The sequence below is a fragment of the Cryptomeria japonica genome, chromosome 2, assembly GCF_030272615.1.
Source record: "Cryptomeria japonica chromosome 2, Sugi_1.0, whole genome shotgun sequence".
In the NCBI taxonomy this organism is placed as follows: domain Eukaryota; kingdom Viridiplantae; phylum Streptophyta; class Pinopsida; order Cupressales; family Cupressaceae; genus Cryptomeria; species Cryptomeria japonica.
Window position 1 is genome coordinate 139,518,459 of NC_081406.1, and position 22,184 is coordinate 139,540,642.

General features: G+C 31.9%; 1 protein-coding gene and 1 pseudogene across 1 annotated transcript; one reads left to right on the forward strand and one right to left on the reverse strand.

Annotated features, from left to right (window-relative positions):
- Positions 1-964: 964 nt before the first annotated feature.
- Positions 965-10,475, reverse strand: LOC131073194 (alpha pinene synthase, chloroplastic-like; annotated as a pseudogene).
- LOC131073183 (alpha pinene synthase, chloroplastic) lies at positions 10,459-13,660 on the forward strand. Its single transcript, XM_058009584.2, has 10 exons — positions 10,459-10,760; positions 10,838-11,019; positions 11,093-11,205; positions 11,435-11,643; positions 11,734-11,825; positions 11,940-12,038; positions 12,174-12,389; positions 12,505-12,643; positions 12,856-13,104; positions 13,219-13,660. Exons 1-10 carry the CDS (start codon positions 10,515-10,517, stop codon positions 13,513-13,515), a joined length of 1,842 nt encoding a protein of 613 aa, XP_057865567.2. The 5' UTR covers positions 10,459-10,514; the 3' UTR covers positions 13,516-13,660.
- Positions 13,661-22,184: the final 8,524 nt, after the last annotated feature.

Genomic DNA, 22,184 nt, shown 5'->3' on the forward strand with positions numbered 1-22,184 from the left:
TAGTGTTGCACGTCCTTGCACCTACCGCCGACAAGAATATGACTCAAACACAAGACCTCTGTTGAGTCATAGCTAGTTCAAGACAGCATATCTATTTGTTGTGACTCAAACACAAGACCTCTCTTGAGACAAGTTCGCAATATAATGTTGCGTTGCGGAATCATCCTCATATCTATAGTTAGTCTCCATAGACTTCACAAATTCATGATATGTCTTTTCCGTTTGAAAATTAATTTTATCCAATCTATTTCCCAGTTGTTCAACTTTAACACACGTAAATAAATAAAGTTGGGCGACTCAAACCCTCAACAGTCCAGATGGAATCCCATGCCTTCTCTTCAGAAACATCTTGATTCTCTCCATTTAGGCCTTTACATAGGCGAGGTGCGATGAATCTTCACACTAATATAAGCACGAATAGAGGCGAGGTACGATGAACAATAAATTGCAGATATAATAGATTTTGATCTCCAATGGGATAGATTTTTAATACAATCAATTAGTTTTTAATCGAATCTAAACACATGAGTTGATAAATAACAATTAATTATAGTAAATTATTATTTTGTAATATAAATAACTTCCCTTTTTTATCAATGTGTTTTAATTATACTCCATATTAGGATCCTTCTTCATCATAATTCTCATAGCTAAATAATTTATCATTCAAAATTTAATTTCATAAATATCACAACAATTATTCTATTTTCAAGTGAAGTAATTATTTAATCTAAATTGATCTAAACTTATTTGTGTGCTTTGGTTTATTTACCATGACTTAATATTAAAAAATTATATTTTTCCTTAGAAGAGTATAACTATATTGATGATGTAACTAAAAAACAATTCAAAATAGAAGTTTTGTTTCATTTCTAGCTTGAGCTTAATACAATATATTTATTTAATATTCCTCATACAATAGAGGCTACATATCCTTAAAACATACATATGAAGGGAATCCGAATCATATTGGAAAAGGTTCAATCATGGTTTTGATGATATGATTCTTTGTATCTTTGCTAGCAACACTAAATCCATCTCTCTCTTTATAGAGAAGTTGTAAACCTCGGGATAGTGCATAAGCACAATCTTTGCTAATGGGTGGAACATTAAGAGGTTTCAAATATTCCCAATTCAACTCTTTGAGGAGTCCATCACATAAGGCCGTGAGATAATTTATAGCCTCTTAGTTAGTAGATCCAGGGTGGTCTCTCATATAACAAGTTATACAAGATACTGTTTCTCCACGATCAGCTTCAGCCTTTCAAATAACAATCACAAAACATTAGTTTAGCTACCATTACACTTTTTTAAGAAAATAAAAATAAATGCATATTGTACTAAATATTTTATATCATACCTCAAAGGTTCTTGTATCACCTTTAACTCTAAGTGTTAAGCCTAAAAGTTCATCAAACTTTGAAGGATAATCAATTTCTGGTAATATGTTTTCTAGAAGAATTGCATCTACTGCTAATACAGGTTGTAAAGTCACCACACGTGAGCCACCACTAACTTGTCCATTCTCTAAATACTCCTCCAAAGTTGGTACATAACCTTCAACAAACCACTTTGCTTCTTGCATATATGAATCAATATAAACTTCCCAATGTAATTGTAATGTTCAATAAAGTTCATGTTATTAGTAGTCACATAAATATATTTAATTAAAAAAATGATAATTTTATGCTAAAATAGAAACATTTGTTTTAACCTTTAAATGTTGCAATTTAACTTAAAATAGACTTTTAAAGTATAAAATAGAATTTTAATATAAACGACTAGATATTGTGTCAATAGATAACATTTACTATTTAAAAAATAACAACATACAATTTGAAGCTTACTATTCAATTCACTACAAAATAATAAGCTTTAGTAAAATTAATATAAATAAAAATAAATAAAATGTTTAAAATATCTAGAAAATACTATATATATCATTTAATGAAAAATAATCTTAATAAAATGAAAAAGATTTTCAAAATCCTTTTATGTTAACATCTTCAATATCTTGAAATCTTCTCAAGCTTCTTTGTTTACTTTTTTTTATCCTTTCATGAATATTATAAACAACTTTCTTTATATTTTGCAAATGTATATATATACCATTTTACAAAACATAATTTCATAAAATTAAAAAGCCTTCTAAATTATTTTTATGTTAACATCTTCAATATCTTGAAACCTAAGATATGAAATCTTCTCAAGCTTCTTTATCTACTTTTCTTATCCTTTAAAGAATAATATAAACAACTCTCTCTATAAGTCAAAAGTTATAAATAATTGTTTTCATATATATGACATATTTCTTCATTATCATAACATTATTTATATTTTCTTTGAACAAATGCCTTCAATATTCTAAATTATTACACTCATAAACACCCTAAGCCTTCTTTACCTATTTAAGTGTTCTCGGATCCTTAGTAAAGATCTCTTTCATTCTTCCTTAAATAAATTCAATAAAGTCACCAAATATTATACAAGGGCTCCAAATGTTTAGGAAAAGATAAACTTATGTGATCGTTACTATAAATTTTAAAAGAGAAAATAAAAGGAGAGATGAAAAAGTGGATTTATACCGCGTTTTTAACATAGTCAAACGTATCTCGGCCTTGAGTGATTTGGGCTTCTCTGACCATGTCCTTCACCCCATCATAGAAGGCTATATATGCAATTTTCATATACTCCGGTAGCCCCTCTATGGCCAATGGATCCCATCTGTCAACAAACCCAAAACATCATGCATGAGAAGTGCATAACTTCTTGCTTGATATGAATATTAAATTATTATAAATTATTACTTTTTAATGGCTTCTATGAAGAGTTGGAGCTCCTCATAAGTTCCATATGTATCATAGATGTCATCCAGATATGTTACAAGTGCAGATAACTTTGCAAAGCCGATTCTGAATGCAGAATACTTTGGCTCAATCACACCACCAACTGCCCAAAAGTAGTATTCAACGTGTCTATGTCGAGCAAATTCCAGTTTTGACAAACCGGATTCTACCCACCACCTACATATCCACAAAATCTACCCATTATAGTCATTCACAATGGTTAGTCGCAAACTACTTGTGATAATTTTCCACAACATACAAATGTATCACCTTGAAAGGATCTGAAGCTCTCGTTGTTGCATGCACTGCATCATGTTGAAGTCCAACTTTGCTAGCTCTAAAACTTTTGTGTTACTCAAATGAGGCATTCTGCATGTATCAAATATCACAAAGTATGAAACCTAATTAGATCTTGCACATTTCTTTATTGAACCAGATATTTCTTTTATCCATTTTAAGACGTCTTAAAATAGAGGCCGATTAAAACTAAAGGAATCATTTATTTGAAGAAATTATCTTTTTGGGTATCAAAGACAAGTTATTATGTTAAATCCTTTTAATTAAGAGTTAAAGACCGAATAATATTAATTTTGTCAAAGTCAGTCTAAACATGATGTCAATCTCATCTCTTACAATATAAGGATTTTGAACTCAATAACTTCACCAATAGACCAAAAACTCATCCACGACTTATTTTGATTTGTTTAAATTACTCATTAAATATTGCAAATAATTCAAAATTTAGATTAAAAAACTACAAACATCTTTAATTGTAATGTTGTTGAGATATATAGAGATAATCATACATATGATTGTTAAGTTACGCTATAGAAATTTAAAATTACATGATTACCCTTTTATGGTCTTTTCAGCCCATGAATTATCCTCTCCATATATCTCTATATAATGTCTTGCTTCCAATCTTGGCACATTAGTGTGAGATCCATACTCCAAATTGAATTCTATCTGTTCATAAAATAAACTATCAAGATATATCTCTATTGATGTATATGATATACAAATAAAATATGCATTTCTAATAATTATATTTAAGTTTAGTTTTCACCTCTCTTGAAAGATTGGAATCATCAATATTTTGTTGAGCTTTCTTTAAATATTGAGTGGAGAAGGATTTAGCTTCATCCATAACCTTCTCATTTGGAAATGCAATGAGTGATGCTCGAAATAGATTTATAATACTTTTTATTTCTTCATGTGATTGAGGACTAGACTTCAAGAATTGTCCATCTTTACTCTTGAAGTTCTCCAACACATTTTACCAAAGAATAATATAGTAATTAGTGAATGGGACTGTAAGAATGTAGCTAGTTTAATTAAGATTGGAAGATTAGACTAGTTAGACTAGTGAGCTCTAACAAATGTTAACTAAATCCATACAATTTAATCAGCACATAAAACACATTATTATAAGAACAATAAACTGTCTATTTAGAGTAAACACCAGAAGAAACATTGTATCCGTGAAGTCGAAGAATTCGAAAACCCAATGCAGTGGTATTGAGATCAGGATTAGAACTACTCCTCCAAGTTCCAATGCCTTTGTTGTTCCAATATCTACACATCAATAAAATTTAAGTTCCAACTTATATCCTTGAGCATTCAACATATAAAGCTAGCATATCTATCTTGTGGTTTAAACTTGGAAAAATCTACAAACCTATAAACATAATCAGGAGTTGCTTTTATATCCTCTTGGAAATGTCGTTCTATTCCAAGGCGTTCAACATTATCTACCATGGAGAGGCATTGGAAGAGATCATCTCCACTTTGTTTTGTCAACACTGCATTGAGGGCCCTGTTAATTAACAGCAAGATGAGAGAAGAAAAACAAAACAAAGAGAGTCATAACAACTAAAAGTAAGACCGTTAAAAATACTTGCCTCATAAGGCATTTCAAGTGACTGAAGGAAACTATCGTCCCACAAATTAGGGTGGTGATTGCCTATACGTCGTGTTAAGCCTTGTTGGTGAGTAATCAAAATAGCATTTATACTTTTAGTAGGTCCAAGCGTTTTCTTTCTTTAAACTCCTCCTTTACTCCAAGAATTTAATCCCACAGAAGGTTTGTTAGAAAGCAAAGCCATTTTAAGTAGTCCTTTATAATTCTCTGCGTTTTGCCATATTTACCAACGGGTACACCAACGGGTACACCTAATTTGAAACTTGCACGTATGTTAGGTGAAATCAGTTCTTGTAAACACGAAAATTCTGCTGCTTTATTCTCCTTTTTGTCGCCCCTTGCGTCAACCGACCATAATATTTGCACTATTCATTTTAGCCATTTATTTCAGTCATGATTAATGTGATTAATTATCAGCATGTGGCATATTTGTGCATTCATTTTCATTTTGACTCACAATTTGATACTTTTCTACTATTTATTTTTATGTTCATTCTTGCTTATTGAAGTATAGTTTCACATATTCATAATTTACACATTTACAGATATACTCACATTTACAAATATATTTATTTCCTTGAAATCTATATTAGTTTTATCTATATAAAGGAAAATATGTGAAATATGTATCTTATAACAAGGAGAAAACACACATAAAACAAGAATGGAAACTACAAGATGAATAATATGAATGATAAGGGGCAAATGCTAGAGCATTATGCAAAACAAGTTGGCATCAAGACTAATAACGAGGTTGAGGCGGTTCCTCTATGGTGGCATTTGAAGTGGATCGTTATTCAAAAGTATCTCTTTGAATTTTGTGTTGCGGTTTCCTTGGTTTGTGTGTAGTCTACTTTTTGGAGATATTGGGCTTGATCTTGTTTTAATGGGTCGGTATTGTTTGGTCTGGATGATCTTGTCCCTATCCGATAATCTCGGTATATGCATTGATAATCAAAGTATGAAAAGGAATCATACATAAATCTTGCGGAGGCCGACATGACCATATCGGTAACGTGCTAAGCATACCCAACACACTATTTTGTATCTATACCCTCTGGTATATATATATATATATATATATATATATATATATATATATATATATATATATATATATATATATATATATATATATATATATATATATATATATATATATATATATATATATATATATATATATATATATATATATATATATATATGAAGTGGTATGAGAGCGAGATCAAACAAGTGAGTGTGAATGTGAAGGTGAGTTTTGTGTGAAAGATAGTTGGCAGCAAAGATAGCAGAGTGTGTGAAGTGTGAACTACAGACAACAAAGGCAATTTGTGTTGCAATAGTGCAGTAGTCCTTTATCGGACCTGTTGCATGACAATTGTATAGAGATCTCTAACCAGATCTACTATAGAGTTTAAGATTTTTAATCTAAGATTGAACTTGGAACTGATCCAATGCATTTGGAGATGCAAACCTTTTTAGTTCAATCTTTCCAGTTTACATGAGCATTTTGGCAATTATCCATCTTTTGTATATCTCCAGTGAGTAGTCTAGCAGTAAGTTGTTTTGTAATCTGGCAATGAGCCACCCCTGTGTAAACTCAAATATAACTAGTTATATCATCCTCAGAGTTAACACTCTTCGTGATTTTTCTCATTTGGGTTTTCCACATATAAAATTAAGTGTTTATCTTGTGGTTGTGGTGTTCATGTCTATTTTGCATTAACTGCTTTATATCAGTCAAGTCTGAAAAGTTAATTGTTTTTTAATCTATTAGAATAATGATTCAAACCCCCCCCCCCCTCTTAGTATTCCAGTGCTTTCAACCTAATCAATAGGGCTTAATATTCTAAAAGGTTACAAAGAGGAGAAAGAGAAGCCTAAAGATGGAGAGCCCTCTAGCTAGGAGGAAACACTTCAAAATTTACATTTTCTTGTTGTGTAGTTGAAACATCTATGGGTCGAAGTTGAGAATTTAGAAATAGAAAATAATTTCTTTGGTTGTGAAAGGAATAGTGAAATATATTTTAAAATTGAAATCAAACTATTAATCGGGATTAACAATAATTTGATAGATAGGACTGTTATTGTTATGGTCATTGTGGAAAGTAAAAAAGAGAGAAAGTCAAAGAAAAGAGTTACTAAGAACAAGGATGAAGGCAAGAAGAAAGGGAAGAAGAATCTAGATTTGATGGCTTGGGAGGCTACTCTAGACTAGATGGTTGGAGATTAGGACCCATATACTCTAACTACATGTTAAGGAAGATACATGTTAAAAAACTAATTTCACCTAACATGCAAATTTATAATCAATTTTATCATGTACAATATATATAGGCACGGTGAATGTGGTAAAACATACAAAAGTTATAAAGAACTACTTAGAATAACTTTGATTTTTGTTTCTCCTTTGGTTTTTACTAAGTTAACTAAGAAAGCCTTACGCATCTAACAAATATTTATGGGATTAAAATCTTGGATTAAAGAAGTAGTTCAAAGAAAGAAAATTCTAGGACCTACTAAAAGTATAAATTCTATTTTGATTACTAATTAACAAGGGTTAACAAGATGTATAGGCAATCACCACCCTAATTTGTGAGATGATGATTTTCTTCAGTCACTCAAAATGTCGTATGAGGCAAATAATTTTAATGATATTCTATATAGTTGTTATGCTTCTCTTTGTTATTTTTGTTTCTTCTCTCACCTTCATGTTGGATAACAAGGTCCACCAAATGTTGAATGCTCCAAGACACTTGTTACCGAGATGACATTTTCCAATGGTTCTCTATGGTGGATAATGTTGAACGACTTGGAATATAATGATATTTTTAAGAGATAAAAGTAACTCTTGATTATGTTTATAGGTTTGTATACTTTTAAACGTTTAAACTACAAGAACTATGCTAAGTTTATATGTTGAATCACAAAGGATATAAATTGGGATTTAAATTTTATTTACTTGTAGGTATTGGAACAACAAAGGCATTAGAATTGGGAGGAATAATTCTAATCATAATCTCAATACCACTGCTTTGGGATTTTGAATTATTTAACTTCATAGAGACAACATTTCTTTTGGTGATTATTCTAAATAGATAGTTTCTTTTACTTATGATAATGTGTTTTTATGTTAATTAAATAGTATGTATTTAGTTAACTTTTGTTCCCATTCATAAGTGTAATTTTCTAATCTATTTTAAACTAACTATATTCATCTAGTCCCATTCATTAATTACTATATTATTCTTTTTTTATTGGCAAGATAAGTTGAAGATCCTCAAAAGTAAAAATGAGAATTATTTTCAGCTTAGTACTCAGTCACAACAGGAAATAAAAAGTATTATAAATTTATTTCAAGTGTCACTCATTGCATTTCCAATGAGGATGGTTATCGATGAAACTAAATCTTTTTCCACTCTATATTTAAAACAAGATCTACAAAATATTGATGATTCCAATCTTTCAAGATGGGTGACAACTAAATTTAAATATAGTAATTAACACTACACATTTTTAATATATCATATATATCAATAGATAAATAACCTAGTAGTTCTATTTTTATTTATGAATGCATAGAATTCAGTTTGGAGTACGGATGACACGCTAATGTGCCAAGATTGAAACCAAGGCATTATATAAAGATATATGGAGAGGATAATTCATGGGATGAAAATATAATAAAAGAGTAAATACCTTTAAAAAAAATCTTGCTTTTATAGAATATCATTTAATCATATGTATGATTCTTTCTATATATTTATAATATCATTACAATTAAAGATGACCATATTTTTACAATCTAAACTTTGAGTTACCTGTAATAGTTAACTAGTTGAAAATAAGTTTCCAATGAGATTTTAGTTTGTTGGTGAAGTTTTTGAGTTCAAAGTGCTTATATTCTATGTGATGAGATTCAATTCATATTTTGGGTGATTTTTTCAAAATGGATACAATTCAATCTTTCAATTTCATTTAAACAGATTTCAATGTGATACTCTCCTCTTGCATATATGATACAGTCTATAAATTTGATATAAAAATCTCTAACAAAATATAAAAAAGTAGAAATAACTTGCATTTGATTTCAATAAGCATAATTTCTTGAAATAAATGATTCATGTAGTTTAACTTGACCTATATTTTTAGACATTAAATATATGAATGGAATACCTAGTTCAACAAAGAGATTTATATAATCTAATTAATCTTTATACCAAGTTATATTTGATATGTAGAATGCCTCATTTGAGTAAGAGAAAAGTTTTAGAGCTAGGAAAGTTGGATTTCAATATGATTAAACTCACGCAACAACAAGAGCTTCGAATTCTTTCAAGGTGATAGTTTTTTATGTTGCAGAAGTAGTTTCCCACTAATGCATTGGGCATGAGTATAAAGGGTAGATTTTGTGAGTATCTATGTGGTGAGTAGAATTTGGTTTTTGAATAACTATAATTTTCTCAACCTAGACACATTAGATACTACTTTGTGTTCTGGCCGAGAAAAAATATTTTGCATTCAGAATCATCTTTGCAAAGTTGTCTACACTTGAAACATATTTAGATGACATCTATGACACATATGGAACTTATTAGGAGCTTTAACTCTTCATTGAAGCCATTAAAAAGTAATGATACATTTTTTTTAATATTCATATCAAGCAAGAAGTTAGGGAATTTATCATAAATGGCATTTTGGGTGTGTTGACAAATGGGATCCATTGTCAATAAAGGAGCTACCAAAGTATGCTAAAAAAGTTCTATAATTTTCCAATCTTTCATGTCTACCATTTTATCTTTTTATTTTATAATTTATAGAATCAAACACATACACTTATCTCTTCCTAAAAATGTTTGGAGTCATTCTATAATATTTGGAAATCTTAGGTTTTAAGATATTTAAGTTGTTAATATAAAAGGATTTTAGAACACTTTTTTGTTTTATAAAGATTATATTTTGTGAAATGGTTTATATATACTATTGTATACATATTTAATATTGTATTTATTTTTTCTTGTATTAATTTATTAGAGTATTATTTTGAAGTGAACTGAATAGTTAGAATTCAATTGTGTGCTGTATTTTTTCAAATTAGTTCATCTACCATGGAGAGGCATTGGAAGAGTTCATCTCCACTTTCTATTGTCAACAGTGCATTGAACATCTCTTTAACTTCCCTAACATATGGTAGACCCTGTCATCCAACATCAAGGTGAGGGAAGAAACAAAACAACAAAGAGAAACATAATGTAACTATATAGAAGATTATTGAAAAGACTTGCCTCATAAGGCATTTATAGTGACTGAATAAAACCATCGTGTCATACTTTTAAGGTTTTCTTTCTTTGAACTGCTTCTTTACTCCAAGAATTTCATCTCATAGAAGAATTGTCAGATGCGTAAGGTAAGGCTTTCTAAGTAACCTGGGAAAAACTAAAGGAGACAGAAAGAAAAGCCATTCTAAGTACTAGTACCTTTAAGTTTACCTCACTCACTGTGCTTATATATCATATACTTGAGAGACTTGATTACTAATTTAAATGTTTGTTTCGGTGAAATCAATTTTTAAGATGTATTTTCCTCTACTACGTTATTCTGTTTTTCGTCGCCTCTTGTGTCAACCGACCATAATATTTGCAATATTTGTTTCGGTCAAGATTCTTCACTTTTCAGGAGCACCTGCCATTGAGCGGTTCAGGCATTAAACACCCAGCTTTCGCAGCTCGGAAATCATTCTGAGAATGGCTTCCATCTCTCTTTCTCGTTTCACTCTGGGCTTTTCAGGCCTCAACAACCCATCCATACAAAAACCCAGTAATGAGCTTAGGATGTTTACTCATGTGTTTCCAAAGCCAAGCAGAAGAAGGCTGGATTTAATTGTTAGCAAGGCTTCAATCACTGCACAACCTACTGAGAGGCGCAGAAATAATCATCATCCCAACTTGTGGGATGATAATTTCATAAACTCCCTTCCAAGAGCTTACGAGGTATGTTAGTTTTACAGTCTTCTACTTTGTAATTTTGCTTTGTTTTTTGCTTGATTGATAGTATTGTGCTGCTGCAGGGTCCTTGTTATGTAGAACGCGCAAAGACACTGATTAGAGAAGTGAAGGAGATATTTAATGGGATGTCGACTCAAAATTCTTCTGTCCACGAACGCCTTTCAATGGTGGACAAAGTTGAACGCCTTGGGATCGATCGGCATTTCCAAAAGGAAATAAAGGAGGCTCTTGATTATGTTTACAGGTTTATTTCTTATAACAATCTTCAATAGCTAAATCTAAAAGCAGTTCATATAATGTATATATATGGGTAGCAGGTATTGGAATGACAAAGGCATTGCAAATGGTGAAGGAGGTGCTTGCCCGGATCTGAACACCACAGCCTTGGCACTTCGAATTCTTCGTCTGCACAGATACGACGTCTCTTCAGGTGGTCTTTAGGTTATTATTTAAGGGAAACATCTAATCATATTGTCACTCTTTAGGGACATTATGTTTTGAAAGAGATAATTTGTTAGTGGCTTTTGTTTATTAAAAGAAAGTTTCTATTTTTGTTTTTATCTGATTACTATTTGTATTGTTTTATATTAATATCTTATTTTCATTGAGCTATTTTGATAATGATGTGTTATATTATGCTTTGTTCTTGATAATTGAAGGTGTATTGGAGAATTTTAAAGGAAAAGATGGTCAGTTCTTGAGCTCATATAGTCAATCAAACAAAGAAATAAAGACAATTCTAAATTTATTTCAGGTTTCACTTATTGCATTTCATGGAGAGAAAATCATGGAAGAGGCTAAAGCCTTTGCAACTAGATATTTAGAGCAAGTTCTCCCAAAGATCAATGGTTCTAATCTTTCACGAGAGGTACCCAATGCATATGTATTGATACTTTTGTGTACAAAGTATGTTAATTGTTTTTTCATAACTATGTTTGATATTTTTGTTGTTCAATAGATAGAATTTAATCTACACTATGGTTGGCACACCAACGTGCCTAGATTGGAAGCAAGGAATTATATTGACATATATGGAGCTGAAACTTCATGGTATAAAAGGAGGATATCTAAGTAGAAGTATATTATCATTATATTTTAATTTTCTAAATATCAAATAGAAGACATGATTTTCTAAGTATATGAGTACAATTTCTTCATATACAGGATGACATGTGAGAGCAACAAGAAGATTTTAGATCTAGCAAAGTTAGACTTCAATATGGTGCAATCCATGCAACAACGAGAACTTCAAATACTTGCAAAGTTACTAAGCTACTTGAGATTGGAATCAATATTGATACACAAAAATAATTGCAAATAAAAAATAGTAGGAATAAAAATAAAGTCTAGTAGTTAACTTATGAAAAAGTTACATTTTATTTGCGCGCTTTTTTTTAGGTGGTGGAAGGAGTCAGGTGTTCACCAGCTAACATTTGCTCGAAACCGATATGTTGAATTTTATTTCTGGGCCGTAGGAGGGAGTGTAGAGCCAAAGGATTCTGCTTTTAGAATTGGATTTGCAAAAATTGGTTCTCTTGTAATAGTTATTGATGATATATATGACACGTATGGGACATTAGATGAACTCAAAATCTTCGCAGAGGCCATTGAAAGGTAAAAATATAAATTTTAACAACCCATACAAAATTGAATGATATAGTTATATTTAGATACTTTGGTACAACATTACCTTTTCATAATATTATTTTATGTTCTCTTTTTTGGTTAGATGGGATCCAAGCTCCATAGATGGACTTCCTGAATATATGAAAGTTGTGTTCATCATGTTTTATAATATGGTGAATGAAATAACACAAGAGATAATCAAAACCCAAGGACGAGACACACTTGATTATGCTAGAAATGCTGTAAGTAGTTGTAATTATCGTCATAAAAATACTCATGTGTCTTAAAAATATAAACTAGCATATATATCTTTTGTACATTTGTTTAAAATATATGCACACATATAAATCTCAAGCATCTATCTAGTTGATGTTTTATATTTTAATAGCTATATTAAAGATATCTATGTGCTAGTGCAAAAATGGTATTGATGAATGATGAATATGTAATGTAGTGGAATATTTTCATCAATTCTTACTTGCAAGAAGCGAAGTGGCTAGCTGCTGGTTATATACCAACTTTTGAGGAGTACATGGAGAATGGGAAAATTAGTGGTGGTGCTAGAATACTTATCTTGCAACCTGTGTTAACATTGGACACACTTCTTCCTCAGAACCTACTTCCAAAATTTGATTTTCCCTCAAGGTTCCTTGATATTATGGGACACACATTTCGGTTAAGCAATGATATTAATACTTTCAAGGTATATTAAAAAATAGAGCTACATATATTTTAAGTTTCTATATCCTTCTTTTGATGTCCTATTTATTTTAGGAAAGGTGTTTCAATTAAAATTATAATATGTGATGAAATGCAGGTTGAAGCTACTAGGGGTGAGGAAGCTTCTTGTGTAAGATGCTATATGAGAGATAATCCTAATTCAACAGAAGAAGAAGCTTTGGATTATCTTAATTCCTTCCAAGATGAATTATTGAAAGAACTGATGTGGGAATATTTGAAAAAGGACGGTGTACCGACATACTCTAAAGATCATGCAGTTTCCTTGTCAAGAGGAATTCAACTCTTTTACAAAGAGGGAGATGGATTTAGTGCTGCCACTAGAGATATAAGAGACCATATTTGGAAAACTTTGGTTCAACATATTACAATGTGATTTTGGGATATTGTTGATTAAGTTGTGAGTTGTTGAAAGCTATATTAAATAAGCTAATAATCTATGTTAGTATGAATATTCTTGGCCACTTACTATATATGTATTGTGTACTAAGTGATGATAATATGAATTTTATTATGCTAGATGTTCAAACTATACTATCATTTTTTATGGATGTAATTTGTATGGTTCAATACATTCTATGTATAAATAAATACTTTTTGGGTTGTTCACTTGAAGAGGACATAAAATTTAACATGAGCATTTTGTGTACTTAGTATGGGCCAAGAGTGGAAAATGTTTAAATTAGTATATATTTATTCTTAGCCATTAATCACTAAGAGGCTTAAAAAATTATGAATGCAATTAATCACTAAGAGACTTAAAAAATTAGTAAGAAAACCAATAGTAGGAATATGATAATTACTTCTACCTAATTTGGTTGATGGTTGGGTGGATGGATTGTTGTGTTGATAGTGAAATTCATCGGTTTATTTTGAAGAAAGTTTTAATATGATTAACTATCAATAAGTGGCACATTTGTGTATTCATTTTGACTCACAATATGATACTTTTTTACTATCACTTCTGTATTCACTGACTTTTTTAAGTACAGTTTCATATATTCATCATTTACATCATATATTTGTATACTAACATTCACAACAACAAATTTATTCATTTCTTTCAAACCTACACATTTCTATCTTTGGTCAATCCTTAAAGAGTAATGATCATTGTCCATATCTCATTTGATCATTCTCATTGTCTATATCTCATTCGATTTGATCATTCTCATTGTCCATATCTCATTTGATCATTCTCATTGTCCATATCTCATTCCATTTGATCATTCTCATTGTCCATATCGCATTTCCAAACAAAAAATTTATTCAATAGTGCTAAGGTTCAATCTTGAGGGATTGAGTTTTAACCCATATCGAATTTTTAGATTATACTAAGTTTAAGACATACATTAGACTATGAACACTAGACTTTGTATAGAATCAACAATTAATTCTTCGTCATCCTTCCTGAAAGTAAGTGCATCCATCCTACCATTTGATTATTGTATTTTCTACTCATCTATTAACACCTAGCTTAGGTGCATACTTAAATACAACTTAATTGTAGGGTTATTGTTTACATTTATTTAATTAGTCTAGATCTATGAAAATGAGATTATATTCCAGTATATTTTTAATGAACCTGTATAAGACAAAAACTCTTGGCCTTCTCATAGGGTTTATTGTTTTTTCTAATTAATGCTTAAAATCTGAAGGAGACAGAACATATGAAGGAAGATTTCAAAGGGAGAATTGGAAACAAGCTACAAGAAGCTTAATGATAATCTAATTAAATTGGTCAACTTTAGCTACAAGGTTACCAAGTCCAGTGCTGAAAATGTTAGAGTTATGACAAAGAAGTTTGAAAGAGCTCAGGAAACTGAATCTTTCTTCATTGATATTGATGTTGTTGAGAAAGGCAAGTAGGCTACTCCGGAGGAGGGTAAAGCCCCTTTTACCTGTACTAGAGCGAGCAAAAGGAAGATGATGGACCAAGTAGCACAAAATGTAAAATCTACACTTTTTGTCAGTTTTTAGATAATTTTAAATCTTATTAAGATTATAATGTTCTTTGTTAATGCCTCGTACCTATACATATAATTTTAAGGTTTGAGATTCATTATGTCGCTTTGCTTTTTCTCTCACTCTAAATAACTTTGGTGTTGACTTTAGAAATGTAGGGGCATCAATCAACTTTTGGTCAGGTTGTGTTTTATTAGTTTAGATTTGTTGTCTTACTTCTCAATTTTGGTTTGCTAAGTTGCCTAAATTTGGGGGATTTATATTTGACAAAGGAGGATCAAGGATTCCTAACCTCCAATCATCTTATTTTCTCAGAAGCAATTTAGGCAAATTCAATTATGGAAATTAGGAAATTGGTGGAACAACGATGAGATCTAAAAGAACAATTTTAGTCAAGGATTTTTTGGTTTTCTTCCTAGAAGAATAGATCAGAGGGAGCTAGAGGGACCAATCAATGGAGTGAGGAAAAAATATCACAAATGATAGAGAGAGAAAAGAGGGTTGAATGGGTGCTTTGGACCAGAAGAAAAATGCATAACATTCGACACTATGTGGGATTGGGTAGAAGTAGTGTAAAGAGTTAGAGACATTGAGAATGATTGATCTTTTGCAAGGATAAAATAGGAGTGGAAAGAAGAAATAAAAATGGAGGCAGAGAATGGGACTAGTTTTGATCAAGTCACATGTGACCAAGATTTGCATTTGATGTCTACAACAATTTTGTTTCGTATGTAGATATAATAAAATGTCCATTCAAATTATTTTGGTTGTAGAATTTGTTGATTCACAGTTAATGAAATGTTGTTGATTAAGGAACAAATAGGTTTTGAAGGGACCTGAAACCCTTTTATATAGAACTATTATAAAATATTTCTAAAAGATTTAACCATTTTTTAAAAAGCAGCCAAAACTCAACAAAATACTAGTAACAAACCAAAAACCACAAAAACGACAGCAAGAAGGAAATCCTTGTTCAATTTTTTTAGGGCCTCCATGGCCTTAGCTTCCAATTATGTCATGTTGAATGCAATATTGTTTAGCTCCTGTATTTCTTGATTAGGAGATTTCTTCTTCGAGTGGCTCTGGTTCTCTTGGAAGGCCTAGTAGTACCATCTTGTTTCTTCTCTATGGAGTCCACATTAAGTATAGCCCCTTCCTAATGGAGGTTTGAATTTTTCCTACCATTATATTTATGCTTTCAGTTTAATTCTTCACCAAATTATGATTGTAGGTAGCCAAAGAGATAATATTATCATTAACTTTCTAGATTTTCTTTCCAGATGTTTCAATCTACCTTCATACTCTTTCTTAACTTTCTTCTCCAAATTTGAGATTATGTTGTCATAATATTTCTTAAGATCATTCATTGTGCTTAGTGTCTTCTGCATGTAATCAACAATTGATTTCCTCTACTCCACAAACCATTGTTTAGCTCCTTGGTTGTCATGTTTTCTCGTCACTACCCAAAGTTTAAAATTAATCTCCTTTATTTCGCAAAATGCCCATTTGAACATTCTAAAATTATCCACAGAAGAATCACAGGCGATGGCTAGAACATCATCAAAGTTTTCTCTGTCTACACTTAGATAAGGAGAATTAGCATTGAGATAATTAGGAAAGGGGGTTCTATCATTCCTGTTAGGGAGAGGTTCTAACTTGCCTAGAATAGAATTGTGGGAAGGAAAGGACTCTGAGTTTGAAATAGAAACAGGGGACATTGTCTTGCTTCAAGGAAGTGTCTGACTCGGAGTCTGTGTCCTCCATCTTTGTATTCCACTCATCCTCATCAGAGGAGAGGCTAACATGGTCATCATCCTCAAAATCATGTCATGGGTTAGGATCTCTAGATGATGTGGAAGGAAAGGATTTGATATGTTCATTAATCAAGAATAACATACCCCCATGAAAGACAGGTTTTTTCTTGTTCTTCCTATGATCTTTGATGCTAGCATTGATAGAGGCAAGTAAGAATAATGGAAATGATAATTTCACCTTATTCCTAAAATGGTTTAGCAAGATGAAATGATGCCCAAAAGCCCTAGTATATCCACCATCTAGGGTAATATACTTCATAAAAACAAAGAGAACAGAGAGCCATAGATTTTACCCATATCATAGATGCTTTTTTACACTTAAAAATAGTTAATGAAATGCTAGTTTGTGTTGTTATGTTAAATTATTGAGGTTCTTTTCATATCTTTCTATCTATTAGGTTTGATTTTGAAGTTCCTGGACCACTATTGAGAAGAGAAATAGTTTGCATCTTTTTTTGTTGGTTTGAGATTCAACTTGCATCAGTTTGGTATTAGAGCTACAAGATCTGGGAATTGGAGAAGCTTGAAGGTGTCTCTAGGAAACTCTATCTAAGGAGTTATTTGCAAAGGAGGATTCTATAATTGTAGACGCTAGAAAAGGAGGCACAAAATATTGCTTGATATTGTCAAAAGAAGATGATTTTGGAGAGAAGGATGAATTGGGTCATGAGGAATCCTGTAATAATCCCATTTGGTGAGGATTATTGGGATGAAGTAAAGAAAATAAATCCCTTTGAGAAATTGAAAGTGATTCCAAGTAGAATGGATGTGTTGGAGAAGTGTTTTCCTAATATTTTTGTAACTATAGGACTTAAGAAAAGAAATTAAAGGTAATGAATTTGCAATAGAGCTATGTCTCTTGTAAGGAATTATAAAAGCAACCAAAGATGAGGAGATAAGTAAGCTAGTTTCTAAAAATGAAGAATTGAAGAATGAGATTGCGTCAATCCAAGAGGTTGTTGCAGATAGATAAGATCTTATTCATGAGATAGAGGATGGGTAATTCATTGAGAAATATTTGATAAATGAGTCTTAGCCCTTGTGCTAGAGGAGAGTGGAGAATGTGCAGATATTCTAGAGTTATTACTCAAATTTCTATCAGATATAAGATTTCTATTGCAAGCATTGATGGTTTGATGAGTTGTTTGATTCAGCTGGCACCTATTGTTGTAGTTGTATCAATTGAGTCAAAGAGGATTGTTATTTCATGGCATTTAGGATATTCGTATTATATTTGAGTGGCCAATGGATCTAAATGTGGATGCTTTTGATTTAAAGGAGGCATATGAAGTGTACAATATTTCTCTCAACAAAAATTGAGGATTGTTGATTAATTCTATATGGCAAGAAGGTAATCGCTTATGGATACCTTCAAAGAGAGAGACCCTCCTAATAGAAAATTATTGTGTCATTCCATTGGTAACCTCATGTCTAGAAGAACATGATTGTTTTTATCTCTAAGGGATCTTGATGCAAGGGCATCGATCAACTTTTAGTCCTCGTATATTATTAGTTCAAATGTGTGGTCTTAGTTCTCAATTTTGGTTTGATAAGTTGCCTAAATTTGGGGATTTGTGTTTGGAGGAGGATTGAGGATTCCTTACTTCCAATCATATTATTTTGTCAAAAGAAATTTGAGCAGATTTAGTTATGGGTGTTGAGAAGCGAATGAAACATGGGAGTTGAAAGAACAATTTTAGATAGGGAGCTTATGGTTATCTTGTTTGAAGAACTAGTCAGTGGAAAGATAGAGGGATCGGTCAAAGGAGTGAGGAAACAATTATCAAAAGAGGCAAATGGAAGAAAAAGAGGTTCAAATGGGTGATTGGGGTTAGAATAAAAACATGTATCACTGGATGTTGTGTGAAATTAGGTAGAAGTAGTGTAAATAGTTAGGGATGTTGAGCATGATTGATCTATGGCAAGGATTAGACAAGAGTAGAAAGAATAAATGAAAATAGAGATAGACAACGGAAGCAGTTTTGCTCGAGTCATGTGACTGAGACTTGCAGCTAATGTTTGAAAATATTTTTGTCTCATATTGTAGAAATAATAAAATTTTCATTCAAATTGTTTGGGTTGTAGAATTTGTCACTTAACAATTAATGAAATTTTAGTTTGCATTTATTAAATTAAATAGTTTCATGTCACATCTTTCTATGTTTTGGGTTTGAGTTTAAAGCTCCTATCGCTATTGAGGAGTAGAAACAATTTGTAGTGTTTGTTTGGTTTGGGATTTGACTTGCATCATTTAGGGATTCATTTTTTTAGATATTATAGCTCACTAGTTTATCTAACTTTTAAATCTAAGAGTTATATGCTTTGTTATTAATCATATTATTAAAAATAAAAATCTTCTTGTAAGGATAACAATATTGGTTGCAACCACAAATTATAAATAATTTGATGTTGTACAAAGTTGTACATTGAAAGTGTGCAACACATAAAAAGAAATGAAATAATTCTTAATGATCTAGAATCAATAAACTTATGAAGATGTACACATATGTAGTGCAAAGAAGAGTTATCTTCCACCTTAAAAATTAGCATGCAACTCCACTAAGAGACCTATTTAAGCTTATCACTAGAAATGGAAATATCACTTAGATAAGAGATATCCATGAGAAAGAAAATAATTTCCTATGAAATATTATTCTGCACTAATACCCTACCTTAAGATTATCTTAGGTGGGAATAAATGAATTGGGTCACATCAACTAGGCTTGATGAGATACCCAAGTACAAAACAATCTTCCGTTAAGTAAAAAATAATGAAGAACACCTTTTGGACAAAAATTATGATGCAGGAGCATCTGAGTAGTTCATCTAGTTGGAGTAGTTAGCAATGGAGTTGCTTGGAAACTTTTTGTGTTTCTTCATTTTTGTGAATTTAGAGTTGTAGATTTGGATTTATCATCTACAGATCATTGTATTAAACATATTTGAGATTCATGGCAGTTGGGTTTGATTTCGGTGAGATATCGATTTTGGTATTGGTCTGGTGTTGGTGTGTTCTTACTGGTTGGTCTTGTGGTGTGTGGATCGAAGAATAATTGGGTTGTGGATGGTTTATGTGACTTGTGAATCATATGGGAGTGTTGTTTTGGACCTGGCTGATGTTCGTGGAGGTTCACGTGAAGTTCTAAGCATTATTGGAGATGTTCTTGGTGATTTGGCCAACATGTTAGTGTTCTCCCATTTCACTTTGAACTGGTGGATCTTTGGCTGATTTGATTTAGTTGTTGAGGCTTGCAAATAATATAAAGAGAAAGTTTGGAGATTGATTTGGGGGAATAGAGGTCCATAAAAGATTAGAATCAGGAAATATGTAGATTTTGGAGGATTGTGGTGTTCTAGTCTAGTGGACTGAGGTCGAGATCAACAGAGCATTACCATAGATAGATTTGTTAAGAGGATGATCTACGAATCATAGATTTGAGTTTTTTGAATGATTTTGTGATTTTGTGCTATGAATAGAATGGGTAAAGGCTGAGGGAATATGTAATTCATCAAAATAATATAAGGATTGAGCTTTGAGGCTGGGTTTTCCCTTTGAGGGTTTTCCCAAGGTATATCTTATGTTGAATGATATTTTTTGCTTTATTATTTCATGGTGTGTGTGTTATAGGTTGCAAGTCGAGGTTGTCCTTCATTGGATCTCCCTACCTTGACTCCATCAAGTGGTATCAGAGTGGGTTATGAACCTGTTGATGGAGGAAGATATGGTTGTGAACCAGTTGGATGAAAAGAACTTGAGGCAGCTTGAAAACTTGTTTAGATCGTGTCGAACGTTTAGGCAGTGCAAGGATTGCAAGTAGACCACCCAACCTAGGAGCATGAACTTGAGGAAGCTGACAGCTGGACTTGAACAGATCATCTAATTGAGGTAGGTTGCAAGGTTGTCTGATAGATCGTCGAGGAGAGGCAGTTGGAACTTGTAGTCAGACCACCAAACTTGAGGCTGTTGTAAGTATCTGTGAATAGATCGTCGAAGAAAATTTGATGTAGCATTGGTTGTGGCATGTTGCAGATCAAGTGATGGAACTCACTTCTCAATTAACCCTGAGAGTTTTATGCAAGAGCATCTGAGTAGTTCATCCGGTTGGAGTAGTTAGTAGTGCAGTTTCTTGGGGATTGTTGTGTTTCTTCATGTTTGTGAATTTAGAGTTGCAGATTTGGATTTAGCATCTGGAGATTGTTGCCTTAAATATTTTTGAGATTCATGGCATTTGGATTTTATTCCAGTGAGATAGTGATTTCGGTATTGGTCTGATGTTGGTGTGTTCTTACTGGTTGGTCTTCCGGTTTGTGGAGTGAACAATAATTGGGTTGAGGATGGTTTTCGTGACTTGTGGAACATACGAGAGTGTTGTTTTGGACATGGCTAATGTCCATACAGGTCTACGCAAATTTCTAAGCATTATTGGAGATGTTCTTCATGATTTGGCCGACATGTTAGTGTGCTCACATATCATTATGAAACGGTGGATCTTTGACCAACTTGATTTAGTTGTTGAGGCTTGTGGATAGTATACAGAGGAATTTTGGAGATTGATTTGAGGGGACAGAGGTCCATGAAAGATAAGAATCAGGAAAGATGTAGATTCTGGAGGATCATGGTGTTTTGGATCGGTGGACTGAGGTTTGGATCAGCAAAGCATTACCGGAGATAGATTTGTTAAGTAGATTATCTGTGAATCATAGATTTGAGTTGTTTGAATGATTTTGTGATTTTGGGCTATGACTAGCATGTGTAAAGCCTGAGGGCATATGTAATTCATCAAAATAATATAAGAATTAAGCTTTGAGGTTGGGTTTTTCCCTTTGAGGATTTTTATAGGGTATATCTTGTGTTGAATGATCTTGTTTGCTTTGTTATTTCATGGTTTTTGTGTTATAGGTTGCAAGGTGGGGTTGCCCTTCATTCGTTCTTCCTACTTGACTGCATCAAATTCCCTTCAAAAGAGAAAATATTTATGGAAAAGACACAACATAAGAAGGACTCAAAGAAGAGTCTCTCTAAAAAATATAAAAGAACAAAACCACTTATGAGGAAAAGGTTCCCCTCCCCCTCCCCATCCAATAATAGAAAAGAAGAAGATGCAAGTTCAATCAATATAGTGTCTCCAACAATGTTGATAGATTCCTAGCATTAAATTTTAAAAATGATTCAATCTTATTGAACAACATTCCTCCTCTTAGAAAGAAATAAAATCATAGAAGTATATAAATTATTTTAAAATTATTAAAAAATAATATGATAGAA